This window comes from Oncorhynchus gorbuscha, linkage group LG21 (genome assembly GCF_021184085.1).
Source record: "Oncorhynchus gorbuscha isolate QuinsamMale2020 ecotype Even-year linkage group LG21, OgorEven_v1.0, whole genome shotgun sequence".
NCBI classification, from domain to species: domain Eukaryota; kingdom Metazoa; phylum Chordata; class Actinopteri; order Salmoniformes; family Salmonidae; genus Oncorhynchus; species Oncorhynchus gorbuscha.
This window is the reverse complement of record NC_060193.1, coordinates 20,107,835-20,130,094: the sequence shown is the minus strand read 5'-3', so window position 1 is coordinate 20,130,094 and position 22,260 is coordinate 20,107,835. Positions and strand designations below refer to the sequence as shown.

The 22,260-nt window shown below is 49.4% G+C and overlaps 1 protein-coding gene across 1 annotated transcript in view; it reads right to left on the bottom strand.

Moving 5' to 3' along the window:
• Positions 1–22,260, bottom strand: part of LOC124008413 (fibroblast growth factor 11-like) — a 168,493-nt gene that overhangs the window by 60,844 nt on the left and 85,389 nt on the right. Inside the window, exon 3 of the mRNA XM_046319679.1 lies at positions 8,422–8,532. Coding sequence (XP_046175635.1) covers positions 8,422–8,532 — 111 coding nt within the window. The remainder of the gene's footprint in view (positions 1–8,421; positions 8,533–22,260) is intronic.

Genomic DNA, 22,260 nt, shown 5'->3' with positions numbered 1-22,260 from the left:
ACTTTCTGTGTTTACCGGAGAGAGAGAGGGACCGGGCAGGCACCGTGTTATGCGGTGGAGCGCACGGTGTCCCCGGTGCGTGTGCATAGCCCGGTGCGGTACATTGCAGCGCCTCGTATCGGCCAGGCTAGAGTGGGCATCGAGCCAGGTGCCATGAAGCCGGTGCTCAAGAGCTCCAGTGCGCCTTCACGGTCCGGTCTGTCCGGTACTACCTCCACTTACCAGCCCTCTGGTGGCAGCCCCCCTCAACAGGTTGTCTCTCTGTCTTCTCCCTACAGTCTCCCATCTGTCCTGAGCTGCCAGAGTCTCCCGTCTGTCCTGAGCTGCCAGAGTCTCCCGTCTGTCCTGAGCTGCCAGAGTCTCCTGTCTGTCCTGAGCTGCCAGAGTCTCTTATCTGTCCTGAGATTTACATTTACATTACATTTAAGTCATTTAGCAGACGCTCTTATCCAGAGCGACTTCCGTCTGTCCTGAGCTGCCAGAGCCGCCAGTCTGTCCTGAGCCACCAGACCCGCCAGTCTGTCCTGAGCTGCCAGAGCCGCCAGTCTGTCCTTAGCCACCAGAGCCATCAGTCTGTCCTGAGCCGCCAGAGCCGCCAGTCTGTCCTGAGCCGCCAGAGCCGCCAGTCTGTACTGAGCCATCAGTCAGCCAGGTGCTGCCAGAGCCGTCAGTCAGCCAGGAGCTGCCAGAGCCGTCAGTCAGCCAGGAGCTGCCAGAGCCGTTAGTCAGCCAGGAGCTGCCAGAGCCATCAGTCAGCCAGGAGTTGCCAGAGCCGTCAATCAGCCAGGAGTTGACAGAGCCGTCAGTCAGCAAGGAGCTGCCAGAGCTGTCAGTCAGCCAGGAGCTGCCAGAGCCGTCAGTCAGCCAGGAGCTGCCAGAGATGCCTGTCACGCCGGCGATGCCAGAATCACCTTTCACTCCAGCGCTGCCAGAGCCTTCCTCCTGCCTGGCGCTGCCGGAGTCTCCCGCCTGTCCGGCGCTGCCGGAATCTCCCGGCCATTCGGGACCCGTGGTGAGGGTCCCCAGTTCGAGGTTGGTGGTGAAGGTCGCCGCTCATAAGAGGCCACGGGGGCGGTTGAGGAGGCAGACAAAAACTATGGTGAAGTGGGGTCCACGCCCCGCGCCAGAGCTGCCACTGCCACTGCGGACAGACGCCACCACCCAGACCCTCCCCTATAGGTTCAGGTTTTGCAGCTGGAGTCCGCACCTTTGGAGGGGGGGGGGTACTGTCACGTTCTGACCTTAGTTCCTTTGTTTCGTCTTTGTTTTAGTATGGTCAGGGCGTGAGTTGGGGTGGGCAGTCTATGTTTGTTTTTTCATGTTGATTTTTGTGTTCGGCCTATTATGGTTCTCAATCAGAGACAGGTGTCGTTAGTTGTATCTAATTGAGAATCATACTTAGGTAGCCTTTTTCCATCTGGGTTTCGTGGGTGTTTATTTCCTGTTTAGTGTTTGTCATTCACCTTATGAGACTGTTCATTTGTTGCTTATGTTTTTGTACAGTGTTCATTTTTGCTTAATTCAATTTTGGACACTTACCACGCTGCGGTTTGGTCCTCCGATGACAAGATCCCTTACATAAGGGCTTGTAAGTAAGCATTTCACTGTAAGGTCTGTTGTATTCGGCGCATGTGACAAATATAATTTCATTTGATATGATAGATAGGCCACATGGAAATTAATTTGCTTAGGCATTAATCACACAAACACATAAATGTATTTGTTGTGGCACAGCATAAGTGAGATTTGAACCAATGATCTTCTGTTTGTTATCGATGGAATCAGTCCACTGCGCCAACAAGATGGAGCAAGCATGACATGTTTGTTTTTTTAACTCATACAAAGTTTTTAATGAAAAAAAATTCAAACAGACCCCATTTCAAAGGAAACAGTCAGTCATTCAAATCAGGTGTTGCCAATTAGTGGGCTTGGCCAACACACCTGAACACACTTAACAAGATAGAGGAGAGTCAGAGTTTTGTTTTCATAAGTTGCACCTCCTTCACCCGGTCACATCGCGCCATTGTTATGAACGTTCTCAAACCTCCCTCTGCCAGCAGCGCCATAGTGGTGCCAAAAAGTTGTGATAAGCCTAGTCATTCAGGATGGAGGCTATTGGCTGTTTAGTCTAAATTACACGAAAGTGTCCTGTAAATATGATGACATTGTTAAAGTAGGCTGATATTTAGAAGGAAACAACTTTGCCATCATTATCATGTAGTGAAATTTACTTTAGACAGATGACAATGTTGTCATTAGCTAGCAAAGTTTGTGAAAAATAGCTAGTAATGCTAATGTGAGCTAGTTAAAATGTGGTGGTCTACCCTCAATTTTAGCTAGCTCCATCTAAAGTCCATCTGGTGACATCAACATGATGACAAAAGGATGTCGTGCTAATTATTTTGACCCCTTTTGAAATGTCATTGTATTTCAGAACCACAGTAATGCCCTTTTTTTTGTATTTTACCCCCAATTTCATGATATCCAATTACAATCTTGTAATGCATTTTTGATGAAATCTTCATCAGCACTCATATACAATGCTTTGAGCAGAATGCTCAGTCGGTCGTCATTGTGACAAAACAAAAAGTGATCTGAATGTTCTGAAAACATGACTTTAAAATAGAACCATCAGGAAACTTGTAGAAAATTTTACGCTGAGGTACGGAAATTGCCACAGAAGAACGTTGTTTCTTAAAGTTCTCAGAACAATTTGGGAACATTATGTTAAATTGAACCATGAGAAGAAACAGTAGAAACAAGACAGAGGTGATGGTGGAGGATGTATACTCTCATGCCCCCTTTCACTCCAAGGTGTGAATTGGGTCTTGTGGCCTGGCCCCTGGGGGCTTTAAGGGGGCCTTAGGTGGACATTTCCCATATCTGAGGCCATGGGGCTGGGTCAATGTGCCCAGGTCTGGGGGTACGAACTATAGGTTCAGGGGCTATTTGCCACGGGGCCTTAGTTTGGGGTCTGTCAGAGCGCTGGAAGTGGAAGTTCCCGGGGCTGGAGGCCGGGGGTTGGGGGCTAGAGACTGTGCGGGTAGCTGAAGGCTGGGGGTTGGGGTTGGGGGCTAGAGACTGTGCGAGTAGCTGAAGGCAGGGGTTGGGGGCTAGAGACTGTGCCGGTAGCTGAAGGCCAGGGGTGGGGGTAGAGACTGTGCGTGTAGCTGAAGGCTGGGGGTTGGGGGTTGGGTGCTAGAGACTGTGGGTAGCTAAAGGGTGGGGGTTGGGGGCTAGAGACTGTGCGGGTAGCTGAAGGCCGGGGGTTGGGGGCTAGAGACTGTGCGGGTAGCTGAAGGCTGGGGGTTGGGGGTTGGGGGCTAGAGACTGTGCGGGTAGCTGAAGGCAGGGGTTGGGGGCTAGAGACTGTGCGGGTAGATGAAGGCCGGGGTTGGGGGCTAGAGACTGTGTGGGTAGCTGAAGGCTGGGGGTTGGGGGCTAGAGACTGTGCGGGTAGCTGAAGGCTGGGGGCCTGGGGTTGGGGGCTAGAGACTGCGGGTAGCTGAAGGCTGGGGGCCTGGGGTTGGGGGCTAGAGACTACGGGTAGCTGAAGGCTGGGGGCCTGGGGTTGGGGGCTAGAGACTGTGCGGGTAGCTGAAGGCAGGGGTTGGGGGCTAGAGACTGTGCGGGTAGATGAAGGCCGGGGTTGGGGGCTAGAGACTGTGTGGGTAGCTGAAGGCTGGGGGTTGGGGGCTAGAGACTGTGCGGGTAGCTGAAGGCTGGGGGCCTGGGGTTGGGGGCTAGAGACTGCGGGTAGCTGAAGGCTGGGGGCCTGGGGTTGGGGGCTAGAGACTACGGGTAGCTGAAGGCTGGGGGCCTGGGGTTGGGGGCTAGAGACTGTGCGGGTAGCTGAAGGCTGGGGGTTGGGGGCTAGAGACTGTGCGGGTAGCTGAAGGCCGGGGTTGGGGGCTAGAGACTGTGTGGGTAGCTGAAGGCTGGGGGTTGGGGGCTAGAGACTGTGTGGGTAGCTGAAGGCTGGGGGTTGGGGGCTAGAGACCGTGCGGGTAGCTGAAGGCCGGGGTTGGGGGCTAGAGACTGTGCGGGTAGCTGAAGGCTGGGGGTTGGGGGTTGGGTGCTAGAGACTGTGGGTAGCTGAAGGCTGGGGGTTGGGGGCTAGAGACTGTGCGGGTAGCTGAAGGCCGGGGTTGGAGGCTAGAGACTGTGCGGGTAGCTGAAGGCTGGGGGTTGGGGGTTGGGGGCTAGAGACTGTGCGGGTAGCTGAAGGCAGGGGGTTGGGGGCTAGAGACTGTGTGGGTAGCTGAAGGCTGGGGGTTGGGGGCTAGAGACTGTGCCGGTAGCTGAAGGCCAGGGGTGGGGGTAGAGACTGTGCGTGTAGCTGAAGGCCGGGGGTTGGGGGCTAGAGACTGTGCGGGTAGCTGAAGGCCGGGGATTGGGGGCTAGAGACTGTGCGGGTAGCTGAAGGCTGGGGGTTGGGGGTTGGGGGCTAGAGACTGTGCGGGTAGCTGAAGGCTGGGGGTTGGGGGCTAGAGACTGTGCGGGTAGCTGAAGGCCGGGGTTGGGGGCTAGAGACTGTGTGGGTAGCTGAAGGCTGGGGGTTGGGGGCTAGAGACTGTGTGGGTAGCTGAAGGCTGGGGGCCTGGGGTTGGGGGCTAGAGACTGCGGGTAGCTGAAGGCTGGGGGCCTGGGGTTGTGGGCTAGAGACTGCGGGTAGCTGAAGGCTGGGGGCCTGGGGTTGGGGGCTAGAGACTGTGCGGGTAGCTGAAGGCTGGGGGTTGGGGGCTAGAGACTGTGCGGGTAGCTGAAGGCCGGGGTTGGGGGCTAGAGACTGTGTGGGTAGCTGAAGGCTGGGGGTTGGGGGCTAGAGACTGTGTGGGTAGCTGAAGGCTGGGGGTTGGGGGCTAGAGACCGTGCGGGTAGCTGAAGGCCGGGGTTGGGGGCTAGAGACTGTGCGGGTAGCTGAAGGCTGGGGGTTGGGGTTGGGTGCTAGAGACTGTGGGTAGCTGAAGGCTGGGGGTTGGGGGCTAGAGACTGTGCGGGTAGCTGAAGGCCGGGGTTGGGGGCTAGAGACTGTGCGGGTAGCTGAAGGCTGGGGGTTGGGGGTTGGGGGCTAGAGACTTTGCGGGTAGCTGAAGGCAGGGGGTTGGGGGCTAGAGACTGTGTGGGTAGCTGAAGGCTGGGGTTTGGGGGCTAGAGACTGTGCCGGTAGCTGAAGGCCAGGGGTGGGGGTAGAGACTGTGCGTGTAGCTGAAGGCCGGGGGTTGGGTGCTAGAGACTGTGCGGGTAGCTGAAGGCTGGGGGTTGGGGGCTAGAGACTGTGCGGGTAGCTGAAGGCTGGGGGCCGCAGGGATCGATCCGACAGGACGGCAATGGTAAAATTAGCAATTAACTGGCAGGGCGGTGCAGCCGCAGTGTGTAATACGCCTGGCCAGGGGCCAAATTCCCAGGGGCCAAATGCCCAGGGGCCTCTGCCAACAGCAGCCTCTCTGCCTAATTGTCAGAGTGAAGGAGGAAAAGAGAGCAGCAGAATAGGGGAAGGAGGAAGGGGAGGAGAGGGAGGCCTCACATCCCAGTGTCCTTTAACAACTTCCAACGGTCAAATGTACTTTGAGAGAGTTTATGCGTTTGTGTGTGTGTGTGTGTTTGGCTTCTTAGCTAAATGTAGAGAGGAGGGCAGGGGAAGCCCAGTAAGGACTGCCTGTGGGCACAGGTCCAGCAGAAGACTCCAGACACTCTGTGTGCATCCAAAAGGGCACCCTATTCCCCATACAGTGCACTTCTTTTGACCTGGACCCATAGAGAATAGGGTGCCATTTGGGACTCAGGCTGTCTCTGTAGAACTAATATGAATCTGACCATTTCCTCCTTAATTATTTATCTCCATTTGCTGCTGATTTGGTCCTTTTCTGACTGGCCTCCTTAGCATACGCCGCAGTAGGGTGCATAATTACACACACACGCACGCACGCACGCACGCACGCACACACACACACACACACACACACACACACACACACACACACACACACACACACACACACACAAAAAAAATGGACAGGCATGCATAAGCACATGAACAGACAGACACTTTTTTTATAGGAGAAGTCAGGGAACCAGTGGGGGTCCTGATGGGAGCCTTCAGGAGGATGAGAAGCAGAGACAGAGACAGGGAGAGTGAGCGGGAGAAAGGGAGAGAAAGAGAGAGTGGAGTGTAAGCTGTAGCGTGACCGAGACAGAGAATACTCAGCAGGTCTCTCAGCCACTCAGCCTGGGATGTGTTGTGTTGTGTTGTGTATGAGGGGTATCTCTGCTCTCTCCATAGGGAGAAGGCCTGTCATTCTGTCATTCTGTTATTCTGTTATGGGGTATCTCCGCTCTCTCCATAGGGAGAAGACCTGTCATTCTGTTATGGGGTATCTCTGCTCTCTCCATAGGGAAAGGCCTGTCATTCTGTTATGGGCTACAGTAAACACTGTAGGGGTCATTCCAGACCTCAAACATACATGCTCAAACACGTACATAAACATGCACGCACACACTTTGCACACACACACACACACACACACACACACACACACACACACACACACACACACACACACACACACACACACACACACACACACACACACACACACACACACACACACACACACACACACACACACACACACACACACACACACACACACACACACACACACACACACACACAAAACCCACTAATTTTTCCTATTCAATATCCTGTGCAGTGGGGTAGATGCTTCTGCTGTAGATGCGCAATTACAATGATGTCAATCACTCCACAATTCCACCGTGCTGCGGGAATTAATAAATAATCTGCCTTGAAAGAAAAGTCAACCATTTATAAATCCTGTACTGTACATTCCAGATCTCCCACCGTTCGTCTATTTTTCTCTCTTTACCCCCCCCCTCTCCTCTCCCACCTTCTGTATCTCCCCTGCTTCCCTTACAAAGCGCTCACAGTAACAGTAAGACTGATGTAGGGTTTTATGGAATTATAGTTATCAAATTAACCGTAGCTCACACTCACAAACACTTCATGGCTGACCTCCAATCTCCAAATAAATGACTTAACACTCCAACCGGGCCCTGTTTTATTACTCACTGATTTACTCTCTATACTGCCCCTACCTAAAAAATTCACCCACACTGGCTAAAGGGAGTTAGTTCTACAATATATTTCAGATTTAAGACTCACAAACTCTTATGGAATAATGTGTCCACGTAAAAATACGTACTGTCTAGAAAGCATTCACACTATGGCAATACGAAGTGTAGATTTTCATATCGCAATACATACTGTGAAGAGTTACATAGCATTACATAATGACCCTCAACATGACCCCCCCCCCCCCCTCCATTTGAGAAAGGAACAGCATGCGTTGCGTATCACCAGATAATCACAGTGCCTTGGGATCTACGGTAAGCGTGACTTTCCTCATTACAAATTATGCTAGCGTTATGCCTTTTCGCCGCAAGGTATTTCACTCTAAGCTAGTGGGAAGTGCGGTATCAACACATCGTGGGTATCCTATAATGCTCTATTGATCTGTTGTATGAGAGCCCAGTGGTCCCAGAGGAAGGGAAGGTATGTTCTGCTCAGTGATCACCCAGGTGAAAACCCTAACCTCCTTCAATGTAAAAGTCCGAACATAAGCAGGTCTCACATTATAATGATCTGGTACAGGTGAGACCAGTGGGCCGTAGAGGACTGGGGATACTGTATCTTTTGGTCAGTGATCATTCAGGTGAAAACCCTGACTGAGGGTAATACACCCAGCAGAGAGACTACTCAGCAGGTGAGCGAAGTTTCCCCTACTTACAGTTTCAGGATCAGCTCCCCCTCCCCCAATCCTAACCTTAATCATTAGTGAAGAAAATGCTAGAATGACCCAAGATCAGCATGATCACCCTACACCCGGATACCTGATCCAGCAGTAAGACTACTATCTGGGGTTAACTTCCAGGCTACCTGGGGAAGATCTGTGAGGAACCAGAGCTATGTGGATAACAGCTGTTTTAGACTTGTCTAACTGACACTCCAGATGGGCAGACAGAGGGACAGGACAGCAGACTGTCAGACGCAGACAGACCGGTGCATAACCGTCCCTGGAAGGTTACAGGAACAGTGAACACAGACAGACAGACAGACAGACAGACAGACAGACAGACAGACAGACAGACAGACAGACAGACAGACAGACAGACAGACAGACAGACAGACAGACAGACAGACAGACAGACAGACAGACAGACAGACAGACAGACAGACAGACAGACAGACAGACAGACAGACAGACAGACAGACAGACAGACAGACAGACAGACAGACAGACAGACAGACAGACAGACAGACAGACAGACAGACAGACAGACAGACAGACAGACAGACAGACAGACAGACAGACAGACAGACAGACAGACAGACAGACTTACAGAAGGAGCTGCTTTCGTCCTTTGTGCCGTCCATGGTGCCATCCGGAAGCATCTGGAGGTAGAAGCCATGCCGGTTGTAGAGTCTTGTGACGATACCTTTCAGTTGGGGCTCTGCAGGTGGAGGGAACAGGACAGGGTTAACAACACACAGGTACCACGGCAACCAACATATGTGTGTGGCGTCATACTGCCCTATCCTACACAAACACAGCATCTGGGAACGTGTGTGTGTGGCGTCATACTGCCCTATCCTACACAAACACAGCATCTGGGAACGTGTGTGTGTGGCGTCATACTGCCCTATCCTACACAAACACAGCATCTGGGAACGTGTGTGTGTGGCGTCATACTGCCCTATCCTACACAAACACAGCATCTGGGAACGTGTGTGTGTGCTTGTGCGTGTGTGTGCGTGCTTTAAGCAGGTGGTGGATATCAAAGTTGATGTCCAGCAGTTAAAGAAAGACTCTGCGCACTGCAATCTATTTCCTCCCAACTTCCACCTATATTTTAACATCAGGTCTAAGACCTTAAAGGAAAACTCGTCCCAAAAACGATCTTTTGGTATTTGCTTCATTAGTCCAGTGTTGATATAGTTCCAAAAAAGTTTTGCTTGTCAGCAATCATGTTTTCAAGATGTATAACTTTCAAAATACAGAAATACAGCTGCCCTTATCAATGCAATCTTTTTTGTGAGGGTGGTGTGATTCATTTTGCATTATATGATGCAAAATGCATCATACAGGCTGTATTTATGTCTTATAAAACAAATGCTAAATAGTTTGGGTTTGGAATTTTCCTTTAAGGTGTTGTTATCATGTAGACATTCTGGAGCAGACTGCATGTAAATTACAGTGTGCAGAGTGCTCCTTCTTACTGGTGAACAAACAGTTACTAAAGGGAGAGAACGTTGTGTCCCCCTAATGCATGAGAGCCCTGCTATTTACACTGAAAGGCACCGTCTGTGTCTACAGTGGCCTTCTGATTGATGGGACCTTGCAAGGTGCCTGCTTAAAAAGGGACAGCCTCTACTGTGAGGAAGGTAGGGTGTGTGTGTGTGTGTGTCTATTGCCTAGCACGGAGAATGCTTCATTAAAGATGGATAGCATGTGAGACTGTGCTGCTCTGTTGGGGTAGAGGAGTGTGAGAGAGAGAGAGAGAGAGAGAGAGAGAGAGAGAGAGAGAGAGAGAGAGAGAGAGAGAGAGAGAGAGAGAGAGAGAGAGAGAGCGAAAGACAGATAGAAGGCGAGAAAGACAAAGAAACACTTTACTGAGCTACTAAAAGTTGCATGACCCGGGACACCATTTTCCATCTACTGTGGTGCTCTGTTTTGTTGTTTTCAGAATATGTTCTGAGGCAGAAAAGTTGTTTGTCGAGCTAGCTGGGATTTATATCTTATATGAACTGTGAGCTTATCTGCTGCATTTGCAGCCTCTTGTTGTGTGTATTAGCTTCCGGTTGACAGCTAGCGTGCTATTATGCTAGCTAACGCTATGGGACAACAGCAGTTGTTTACCCTGCCTGACAACAGATCAAATCCTTCACTTAGAATCTCCAAATAGCAGGAAAATACCATGAGGCATCTTATGTAGCTTCCTGTTGACAGCAGGGGACAGCAGTTGTTGGTTTCTTTTTCTGTGCTCCACACAAGACAGTCTGTCATGTCCTGACCTTAGTTCCTTTTTTTATGTCTCTATTTTAGGTTGGTCAGGGCGTGAGTTGGGGTGGGCATTCTATGTTTTGTTCTATGTTTGTATTTCTATGTGTTTGGCCTGGTATGGTTCCCAATCAGAGGCAGCTGTCAATCGTTGTCTCTGATTGAGAACCAAACTTAGGCAGCCTGGTTTCGCCCTTCAGTTGTGGGTTGTTGTTTTCTGGCTTTGCACCAGACAGGACTGTTTCGTTTGTTCCGTTTTTGTTATTTTTGTTCTAGTGTTCAGTGTAAATTAAAAGATCATGAACATGTACCACGCTGTACCTTGGTCCTCTCCTTCTTCCACCTACGACAGCCGTTACACAGTCCCTCACTTTAGACCTTCCAAGAGCAGGAAATACAGGGAATGTCTAGCACCTTGTTCCAGTGTGCTAGCTAACGATACAGGACAACAGTAGGGTTACCACATTTAACATACCCAAATACGGGACAACAGGAAGATTTTGTGGGACAGTGTAGCCTAGATTAAAATATATATATTTTTGTCAGCAGGTGTCTGTAAAAAAAAACAATCTAGGCATTAATTTGAGGGCTGAGTGCCTTGCCCCACAAGTTAAATATATCACATTTCAAAATAGGCCATCATTACTGTCAATTGTGAATTATTATTTTTTACGATATTGTGTCAAATAATGGTGTTAACAAACTATATAGCCTTCCTGTATTTTGTTCAAAGCACATTTTGCCTAGTTGCGTGTGCTGGACTATTCAAGCAACTATCCAAAAATCTCAAGAAATGAGCTGGTGTTTTTGGTGTAACAGTAACAGTATACTACGCTATTATATTTGGTTCTGAATACAAATAGATCATTGTGATCTTCCAAGGCATTGATTATTCAGCTTTGATCTAACTGTACTAAACGAGCACCACTGTGAGAAGTAGCGGCGTGCTGCTCTGGACACCCCTGCTCCTGCTGCACTGAACAAGCTAATTGAAGCACACCTAGCTACTCATTTGCCTCACGCAAAATTTGGTGATGCAGAAAGGAGAAACTACACGTGTGGCTGTTTTATGAAAATCTGGAAATATCTGGATACGGAAACATTTCTGGCTGTTCTTACTTTTATAGCTCTTCATCAGAAATTTGCATTTTGTAAGTAGTTAGGCTAACAGTCCTCTCCAAGTTTACCTGGAATTTAATTTAGCCTGAAAGGATTTGAGAAATGTGATTGGTCGGCGATAGGCCTATGATGTTGGCCTATGTCTCGTCTTGCGCTGCGCAGAATATCAGATCTCGACGACAATTTTCATAAACGCAACGTGAATGCAGGAGACAGTTTGGAATGTCTGGCTGAAATACGGGACAAATCAAATAGCACTTCTAAATCAGCAATGTTTCAATTTGTGGGACAAAGGGACAAAATGGGGGACTGTCCCGGACAATCCGTGACATGTGGTCGACATGGACAACAGCGTGTTGTTTTCTGCACAATCCGTGACATGTGGTCGACATGGACAACAGCGTGTTGTTTTCTGCACAATCCGTGACATGTGGTCGACATGGACAACAGCGTGTTGTTTTCTGCACAATCCGTGACATGTGGTCGACATGGACAACAGCGTGTTGTTTTCTGCACAATCCGTGACATGTGGTCGACATGGACAACAGCTTGTTGTTTTCTGCATTCAATCCATGTGGTCCCTACATGGACAACAGCTGTTGTTTGTCTGCACAATCCGTGACATGTGGTCGACATGGACAACAGCGTGTTGTTTTCTGCCGTGACAATGTGGTACCGTGACATGTGGTCGACATGGACAACAGCGTGTTGTTTTCTGCACAATCCGTGACATGTGGTCGACATGGACAACAGCGTGTTGTTTTCTGCACAATCCGTGACATGTGGTCGACATGGACAACAGCGTGTTGTTTTCTGCCCCACAGCAGAGAGAATCCTTCACATTAGACCATTAGCAGGGGAAATACTGTATCACAGGGATCACAGGGAATGTCAGAATACTTAAGTGCCACTACAATCCAGATTTAATGAGCAACATCAAATATGCATGAGGGTACGGTAGTATCAGGGCATCTGGTAAAACAGGGCTTCTGATACCTTGGCCTTTGAGTACAGGGAGGAAAAAGATATCACTTGTACAGTTGTGTGTGGCTGCTAAGGGTTTTAACCGTTTCCTTCCTGGGAATAGTTAGGGAGATACCTGTACACTAACATTTGTCAAATCATGAAAGGCCCGGACTAACACAGAACGTGTCAGGAACGTTTACGCAATGTGGAAACGTCCAGTTGGTGACACAAAGCTGTTAAATGTTGGGTGAAGGTTGTGGCCCCTGGAATGCGATTGGATCCAATAATGACCTTCAAGCCTCGCTTATCATACTGTACTGGACAGAAGCAGCACTTCTCATGACAGTGGATCTTACGCAATATTACAAAACACTGTCTATAGAGACACATTACACAAGCACACACAGTCAAGCACACACACACACACACACACACACACACACACACACACACACACACACACACACACACACACACACACACACACACACACACACACACACACACACACACACACACACACACACACACACACACACACACACACACACACACACACACACACACTCCCCCTACAGTCAAGGTTAAACACAGCAGTAGCTGCTGCAAGTGGTGTGGAGCCGGGGGAGCATGTCAGTCAGACTGGGCTGTGTTCAGCAGAACATCTGGGGGTTCTGGAGAGGGCAGGGGCCAGCCGAGGAGAGCTTCCCCCTCCTGAGTCTGTCCTGCCTGGGCTGGACGAGCTGTCAGGCTGGCCCTGCTGGACCTCCCTGGTTCCGTATGCTAAACACTGCAGCGGCACCACTGCTCTACCACTCCCCCACCACACACACACATTGCATGTACACACACACACACACACACACACACACACACACACACATTGCATGTACGCACAAACACACACCACATGCACGTTGCATGTACATACACACACACGTACACACACACACACACAAACACGTTGCATGTACGCACACACACACACACACACAAACACACACAGCCCCACCCAGCCTCAGGTGTCACCGCGGTCTGATAGAGAGAGGAGCCATCGATCCAGGATTAGGCGCTTTCAGGACTGCACATGATGTTTTAACATTCTGGGTGTGAAGCAAGGGGGAATAAGCCAAGCAGCCACTGGAGTCGTGAGCAGATGAGAAAGCCACCTACAGTCACACACAGGAGGGGAGGGGCTGAGAGAGAGAGTCGGGCCCATTTTCAGAAACATAACTTTTGCCATTCAAAGGAAGTCTAGGTGTAAGAGACTGTACCAAACATGAATATATTCATTCATCTCGCCCATTTAAGTCACAATATTCCCCAGTGTCTCACATCTGACAACTTGACCCATTCCCATTGGTTTCTTTTCCTTGGCTGTGTGTGGTAACTGAGAGCAGAGAGATCTGAGATGGATGTGTGTGTGTGCGTGTGTGTATGTATGGGTGTGTGGGTGTGTGTGTGCGGTCTGAGATGGATGTATGAATGCTGGCAGTTCCCTTCCCAGAGCATGGAAGTGACGGACACATGTAAAGGAATGGGGTTGGCAGGGGGCAGAGGGGCAGAGGGGTGGGGCAGGCTTGCCAAGGACCGTCACACACACACACACTGATGCCCAGTTGGGCTTCACTCTACGTGGGATCTCTCTGGCATTCTTTCTCCGTCCGTCCATCTCTCTCTCCCCCCCCCAGTCCGTGGATGTGTAGTGAATTACGTGGTTTGGATCCCTCCTAATAATGCCATATATCAACCAATCAGCAGGGGATAACAAGGCATTACTTTTCTCTGCTGAAAGAGAGAGGGAAGAAAGAGAGGGAGGCAGATAGAGGGAGAGAAATAAGGAAGAAAGACAGAGGGAGTGAGAGGAAAGAGAGAGAGAGATGGAACGAGAAAGACCTAGCATACAACAAGAGATGGAGAGAGAAAGAGAAGCAAACGAGAGAAAAGAGAAGGAAATGAGAGGTAGAGAAGCAGAGCGAGAGAGAGAGAGAAGGAGGGAGGGATGTGTGGGAATTGCGTGGCTGCGGCGTGGCAGGGTAGCAAGGGATGACAGAGTTATTTCGTTAGGAGAGATTCACTCTCTTAATAAAAGAGGAGCGAGCATCACGCCTTCACGACCAACGTCAATAAAGCGCTGAGGCGAGACGCTGCTTAACCAAACCAGCCTGTCTGTCTGTCAGATACACACTGGAGAGAGATGGTTTCATTTAAATTTGCTTTGGTAAATATGCTTGTTCCAGTTTAGTTGACCTATTCACAGCAGTACAAGGCCATTCAGACAGAATATCAGGAGATAACAGTATTGGATGTGCCTAAGGACATTGTTCATTATACTGTTAAATTAGCTCAAATAACTCCAAGGATATCGGTATGACTTAGATTCAATTCCAGGTTCATTCAGTGGTGGAGAAAGAAGATGCCTTAACAGAAAATGATTCAGGTAAAGGTGAAAGTCACCCAGTAAAAATGACTTGAGTAAAACTATTTGTTTTGAAATATACTCAAGTATCAAAAGTAAAATTGTAAATAATTTCTAATTCCTTATATTAAGGAAACCAGACGGCACCATTTCTTTCTTCTTATGGATAGCCAGAGGTACACACCAACACCAGTAGTATACCACTCTGAATCCCACTGCTGGCTGGCTTCTGAAGCTAAGCAGGGTTGGTCCTGGATGGGAGACCAGATGCTGCTGGAAGTGGTGTTGGAGGGCCAGTAGGAGGCACCCTTTCTTCTGGTCTGAAAAAAAATATCCCAGGGCAGTGATTGGGGACATTGCCCTGTGTAGGGTGCTGTCTTTTGGATGGGATGTTAAATTAGTGTCCTCACTCTCTGTGGTCACTACAGATCCCATGGCACTTACTGTTGGGGTGTTAACCCTGGTGTCTTGGCTAAATTCCCAATCTGGCCCTCATACTGTCACCTAATGATCCCCCGTTTACATTTGGCTCATTCATCCCCCTCCTCTCCCGTGTAATTCTTCCGCAGGTTGTTGCTGTAAATGAGAATGTGTTCTCAGTCGACTTACCTGGTGAAATAAGGTTTTAAGAAAAAATGATGTGTGTGTGAATTGGACCATTGTCCTGTCCGGCTAAGGATTCAAAATGTAATGAGTACTTTTGGGTGTCAGTGAAAATGTATGGAGTATAAAGTACATTATTTCTTTAGGAATGTAGTGAAGTAAAAGTAATCAAACATATAAATACTACAGACACCCCAAAAAACTACTTAAGTAGTACTTTAAAGTATTTTTTATTTAAGTGCTTTACACTACTGCAATCATTCTTTTTTTCTACCTAATACAATCCAATAATCTTGCTACTGCAGCTCATATTGTATTTGCCCCCACCATCACAGCCTACAGCTGTTAACGCACCCACCAACTTAGTTTTCCGCAAGTGTTAATATTTTAATCTGCAACATATACATCCATGGCAGCAGAAGCTACTGATGAAATAACACCTAACAACAAGCTACCTATTCTTACCTCAAAAAACAATAACTGTATCAGTGCTATACCAGAAGCTGATGTTAACCACAGCCATTTCTGCCAGCACAACCCCCCCCCAGATCTCTGTCCCTATAACAAAGGTTTAGAGACCTGCTGCAGTAGCTTTCAGGAGAAAGATGCAAACTCGCACACGCACACACACACACACAGGAGGCATAAAAAGCTCCAGGTGCATCTTTCATCACGTATTCATAATTACGATAAGTGCGCAGATAAATTGCATCAAATGACCATGTCTGCTCTTGGTGGCCCCTTTTGAGTAAGAGTAATGGGGAGAGAGGCAGGCAGAGCCCACATCCTCATGGGCATATTTAGTGGGACCATCAATCATATCTCGCTGTGAAAGACTCCTTCATCATTCATATAGACATGGGTGTGGTGACACTTTAAAACAAACTATTTTCTTGCCGTTGCCACAGCTCAGACTATGGTGCCCGCCGACTGAAATGGATCATGATCATTCAGGAAATGGATTTATAGGGTGTTGACGATTGAGATGAGAGAAGCTATGCCATGCATTATGCATCTATTAACGTGAAATGCATTGTGGGTAGTAACGGTGTAATACGAGGTGGAAAAGTAACCAGGTCCACTTGAATGAAGCCCTGTTGTCACTTCATACAACCGTTCCAAGTATGTCACTAAAACCACAAAGGAAGTTAACTTGTTAAAAGTTGCCCAACAACTCCGGCAGTATTCTCGACTGACATTGCATTGGCTTGAGAGAGACGACAGCTAGCCAATGAACACAGTACATATCTCTTGGGCTATATCCTATTCACCTAAATAGTGTGTTTGGAAATAGGGTGCCATGTTAGGATATAGAAAAGAAATTGAAAGAAAAGTGTGTGAGCACTTAGTGAGATACATTTGGTTGGCTTTCTCAGTCCAATTCCATAGTATCTGGTTTTATAGTATCCCAGGGCAAGGACCAGAGCCATACAATGTATCTGGTTTTATAGTATCCCAGGGCAAGGACCAGAGCCATACAATGTATCTGGTTTTATAGTATCCCATGGCAAGGACTAAAGCCATACAATGTATCTGGTTTTATAGTATCCCAGGGCAAGGACCAGAGCCATACAATGTATCTGGTTTTATAGTATCCCAGGGCAAGGACCAGAGCCATACAATGTGTCTGGTTTTATAGTATCCCAGGGCAAGGACCAGAGCCATACAATGTGTCTGGTTTTATAGTATCCCAGGGCAAGGACCAGAGCCATACAATGTGTCTTGTTTTATAGTTGTCATGTTTTGTCATTGGTTATCATGTCTTGTCTCTGTGCTTCCCTTCTATTCGTTTCCCTCTGCTGGTCTTATTAGGTTCTTTCCCTCTTTCTATCCCTCTCTCCCCCTCCCTCTCTCCCTCTCTCGCTCTCTCTCTCTATCTTTCCGTTCCTGCTCCCAGCTGTTCCTCATTCTCCTAACTACCTCATTTACTCTTTTCACACCTGTCCCCTATTTTGCCCTCTGATTAGAGCCCCTATTTCTCCCTCTGTTTTCCGCTTCTGTCCTTGTCGGATCCTTGTATGATGTTCGCTGTTCTGTGTCCTTGTTACGCCCTGTCGTGTTTTACCTTCTTCAGACGCTGCGTGTGAGCAGGTGTCAGTGTCAGCTACGGCCGGTGCCTTCCCGAAACAACCTGCAGTCTGTGGTCGAGTCTCCAGTCATTCCTCTCTACTGACGAGTGGATTTCAGTTTTCCTGTTTTGTTTTCACCTTGATATTATCCAGGATTATCTCTTTTGTCTTAAACTGGAATAAAGACTCTGTTTTCGTTAAGTCGCTTTTGGGTCCTCATTCACCAGCATAACAGAAGGATCCGACCAAGAATGGACCCAGCGACTACGGATTCTCGCAACACTGCCGTCGAGATCCAGGGAGCAATGCTCGGCAGACACGAGCAGGAATTGTCTGCTGCTCGTCATGCCGTTGAGACCCTGGCCGCTCAGGTTTCCGACCTGTCAGGACAGTTTCAGAGTCTTCGTCTCGTGCCACCAGCTACTTCCTGGTCTTCCGAGTCTCCGGAACCTAGGGTTAATAACCCACCATGTTACTCTGGGCAGCCCACTGAGTGCCGCTCCTTTCTCACCCAGTGTGATATTGTGTTCTCTCTCCAACCCAACACATACTCGAGAGAGAGCTCGGATTGCTTACGTCATTTCACTCCTTACTGGTCGGGCTCGGGAGTGGGGCACAGCTATCTGTGAGGCAAGGGCTGAGTGTTCTAACAATTATCTGAACTTTAAAGAGGAGATGATACGGGTTTTTGATCGTTCAGTTTTTGGTAGGGAGGCTTCTAGGGCCCTGGCTTCCCTATGTCAAGGTGATCGATCCATAACGGATTACTCTATAGAGTTTCGCACTCTTGCTGCCTCTAGTGACTGGATCGAGCCGGCGTTGCTCGCTCGTTTTCTGGAGGGACTCCACGCTGAGGTTAAAGATGAGATTCTCTCCCGGGAGGTTCCTTCCAGCGTGGACTCTTTGATTGCACTCGCCATCCGCATAGAACGACGGGTAGATCTTCTTCACCGAGCTCGTGGAAGAGAGCTCGCATTAACGGTGTTCCCCCTCTCCGCATCGCAACCATCTCCTCCCTCCGGCTCAGAGACTGAGCCCATGCAGCTGGGAGGTATTCGCATCTCGACTAAGGAGAGGGAACGGAGGATCACCAACCGCCTTTGCCTCTATTGCGGTTCTGCTGGACATTTTGTCATTTCATGTCCAGTAAAAGCCAGAGCTCATCAGTAAGCGGAGGGCTACTGGTGAGCGCTACTACTCAGGTCTCTCCATCAAGATCCTGTATTACCTTGTCGGTCCATCTACGCTGGACCGGTTCGGCTGCTTCTTGCAGTGCCTTGATAGACTTTGGGGCTGAGGGTTGTTTTATGGACGAAGCATGGGCTCGGAAACATGACATTCCTCTCAGACAGTTAGGGAAGCCCACGCCCATGTTCGCCTTAGATGGTAGTCTTCTCCCCAGTATCAGATGTGAGACACTACCTTTAACCCTCACAGTATCTGGTAACCACAGTGAGACCATTTCCTTTTTGATTTTTCGTTCACCTTTTACACCTGTTGTTTTGGGTCATCCCTGGCTAGTATGTCATAATCCTTCTATTAATTGGTCTAGTAATTCTATCCTATCCTGGAACGTTTCTTGTCATGTGAAGTGTTTAATGTCTGCTATCCCTCCTGTTTCTTCTGTCCCTCTTCTCAGGAGGAACCTGGTGATTTGACAGGAGTGCCGGAGGAATATCATGATCTGCGCACGGTCTTCAGTCGGTCCAGAGCCAACTCCCTTCCTCCTCACCGGTCGTATGATTGTTGTATTGATCTCCTTCCGGGGACCACTCCCCCTCGGGGTAGACTATACTCTCTGTCGGCTCCCGAACGTAAGGCTCTCGAGGATTATTTGTCTGTTTCTCTCGACACCGGTACCGTGGTGCCTTCTTCCTCTCCCGCCGGAGCGGGGTTTTTTTTTGTTAAGAAGAAGGACGGTACTCTGCGCCCCTGCATGGATTATCGAGGGCTGAATGACATAACGGTTAAGAATAGTTATCCGCTTCCCCTTATGTTGTCAGCCTTCGAAATTCTGCAGGGAGCCAGGTTCTTTACTAAGTTGGACCTTCGTAACATCTCGTGTGCATCAGAGAGGGGGACGAGTGGAAAACGGCGTTTAACACTCCGTTAGGGCATTTTGAGTACCGGGTTCTGCCGTTCGGTCTCGCTAATGCTCCAGCTGTTTTTCAGGCATTAGTTAATGATGTACTGAGAGACACATTGAACATCTTTGTTTTTGTCTACCTTGACGATATCCTGATTTTTTCACCGTCACTCGAGATTCATGTTCAGCACGTTCGACGTGTACTCCAGCGCCTTTTAGAGAATTGTCTCTACGTGAAGGCTGAGAAGTGCGCCTTTCATGTCTCCTCTGTCACATTTCTCGGTTCTGTTATTTCCGCTGAAGGCATTCAGATGGATCCCGCTAAGGTCCAGGCTGTCAGTGATTGGCCCGTTCCAAGGTCACGTGTCGAGTTGCAGCGCTTTCTAGGTTTCGCTAATTTCTATCGGCGTTTCATTCGTAATTTCGGTCAAGTTGCTGCCCCTCTCACAGCTCTTACTTCTGTCAAGACGTGCTTTAAGTGGTCCGGTTCCGCCCAGGGAGCTTTTGATCTCCTCAAGAAGCGTTTTACATCCGCTCCTATCCTTGTTACTCCTGACGTCACTAAACAATTCATTGTCGAGGTTGACGCTTCAGAGGTGGGCGTGGGAGCCATTCTATCCCAGCGCTTCCATTCTGACGATAAGGTCCATCCTTGCGCTTATTTTTCTCATCGCCTGTCGCCATCGGAACGCAACTATGATGTGGGTAACCGCGAACTGCTCGCCATCCGCTTAGCCCTAGGCAAATGGCGACAGTGGTTGGAGGGGGCGACCGTTCCTTTTGTCGTTTGGACTGACCATAAGAACCTTGAGTACATCCGTTCTGCCAAACGACTTAATGCACATCAAGCTCGTTGGGCGTTGTTTTTCGCTCGTTTCGAGTTCGTGATTTCTTATCGCCCGGGTAATAAGAACACCAAGCCTGATGCCTTATCACGTCTCTTTAGTTCTTCTGTGGCTTCTACCGACCCAGAGGGGATTCTTCCTGAAGGGCGTGTTGTCGGGTTGACTGTCTGGGGAATTGAGAGACAGGTAAAGCAAGCACTCACTCACACTGCGTCGCCGCGCGCTTGTCCTAGTAACCTTCTTTTCGTTCCTGTCTCTACTCGTCTGGCTGTTCTTCAGTGGGCTCACTCTGCCAAGTTAGCTGGCCACCCCGGCGTTCGGGGTACGCTTGCTTCTATTCGCCAGCGGTTTTGGTGGCCTACTCAGGAGCGTGACACGCGCCGTTTCGTGGCTGCTTGTTCGGACTGCGCGCAGACTAAGTCAGGTAACTCTCCTCCTGCCGGTCGTCTCAGACCGCTTCCCATTCCTTCTCGACCATGGTCTCACATCGCCTTAGACTTCATTACCGGTCTGCCTTCGTCTGCGGGGAAGACTGTGATTCTTACGGTTGTCGATAGGTTCTCTAAGGCGGCACATTTCATTCCCCTCGCTAAGCTTCCTTCCGCTAAGGAGACGGCACAAATCATCATTGAGAATGTGTTCAGAATTCATGGCCTCCCGTTAGACGCCGTTTCAGACAGAGGTCCGCAATTCATGTCACAGTTTTGGAGGGAGTTCTGTCGTTTGATTGGTGCTTCCGTCAGTCTCTCTTCCGGTTTTCATCCCCAGTTTAACGGTCAAGCAGAAAGGGCCAATCAGACGATTGGTCGCATATTACGCAGCCTTTCTTTTAGAAACCCTGCGTCTTGGGCAGAACAGCTCCCCTGGGCAGAATACGCTCACAACTCGCTTCCTTCGTCTGCTACCGGGCTATCTCCGTTTCAGAGTAGTCTTGGGTACCAGCCTCCTCTGTTCTCGTCCCAACTCGCCGAGTCCAGCGTTCCCTCTGCTGAGGCTTTTGTCCAACGTTGTGAGCGCACCTGGAGGAGGGTCAGGTCTGCACTTTGCCGTTACAGGGCGCAGACTGTGAGAGCCGCCAATAAACGTAGGATTAAGAGTCCTAGGTATTGTCGCGGTCAGAGAGTGTGGCTTTCCACTCGTAACCTTCCCCTTACAACAGCTTCTCGCAAGTTGACTCCGCGGTTCATTGGTCCGTTCCGTGTCTCTCAGGTCGTCAATCCTGTCGCTGTGCGACTGCTTCTTCCGCGACATCTTCGTCGCGTCCACCCTGTCTTCCATGTCTCCTGTGTCAAGCCTTTTCTTCGCGCCCCGTTCGTCTTCCCCCCGTCCTTGTCGAGGGCGCACCTATTTACAAGGTACGGAAGATCATGGACATGCGTTCTCGGGACGTGGTCACCAGTACTTAGTGGATTGGGAGGGTTACGGTCCTGAGGAGAGGAGTTGGGTTCCATCTCGGGACGTGCTGGACCGTTCGTTGATTGATGATTTCCTCCGTTGCCGCCAGGGTTCCTCCTCGAGTGCGCCAGGAGGCGCTCGGTGAGTGGGGGGGGGTACTGTCATGTTTTGTCATTGGTTATCATGTCTTGTCTCTGTGCTTCCCTTCTATTCGTTTCCCTCTGCTGGTCTTATTAGGTTCTTTCCCTCTTTCTATCCCTCTCTCCCCCTCCCTCTCTCCCTCTCTCGCTCTCTCTCTCTATCGTTCCGTTCCTGCTCCCAGCTGTTCCTCATTCTCCTAACTACCTCATTTACTCTTTTCACACCTGTCCCCTATTTTGCCCTCTGATTAGAGCCCCTATTTCTCCCTCTGTTTTCCGCTTCTGTCCTTGTCGGATCCTTGTATGATGTTCGCTGTTCTGTGTCCTTGTTACGCCCTGTCGTGTTTTACCTTCTTCAGAAGCTGCGTGTGAGCAGGTGTCAGTGTCAGCTACGGCCGGTGCCTTCCCGAAACAACCTGCAGTCTGTGGTCGAGTCTCCAGTCATTCCTCTCTACTGACGAGTGGATTTCAGTTTTCCTGTTTTGTTTTCACCTTGATATTATCCAGGATTATCTCTTTTGTCTTAAACTGGAATAAAG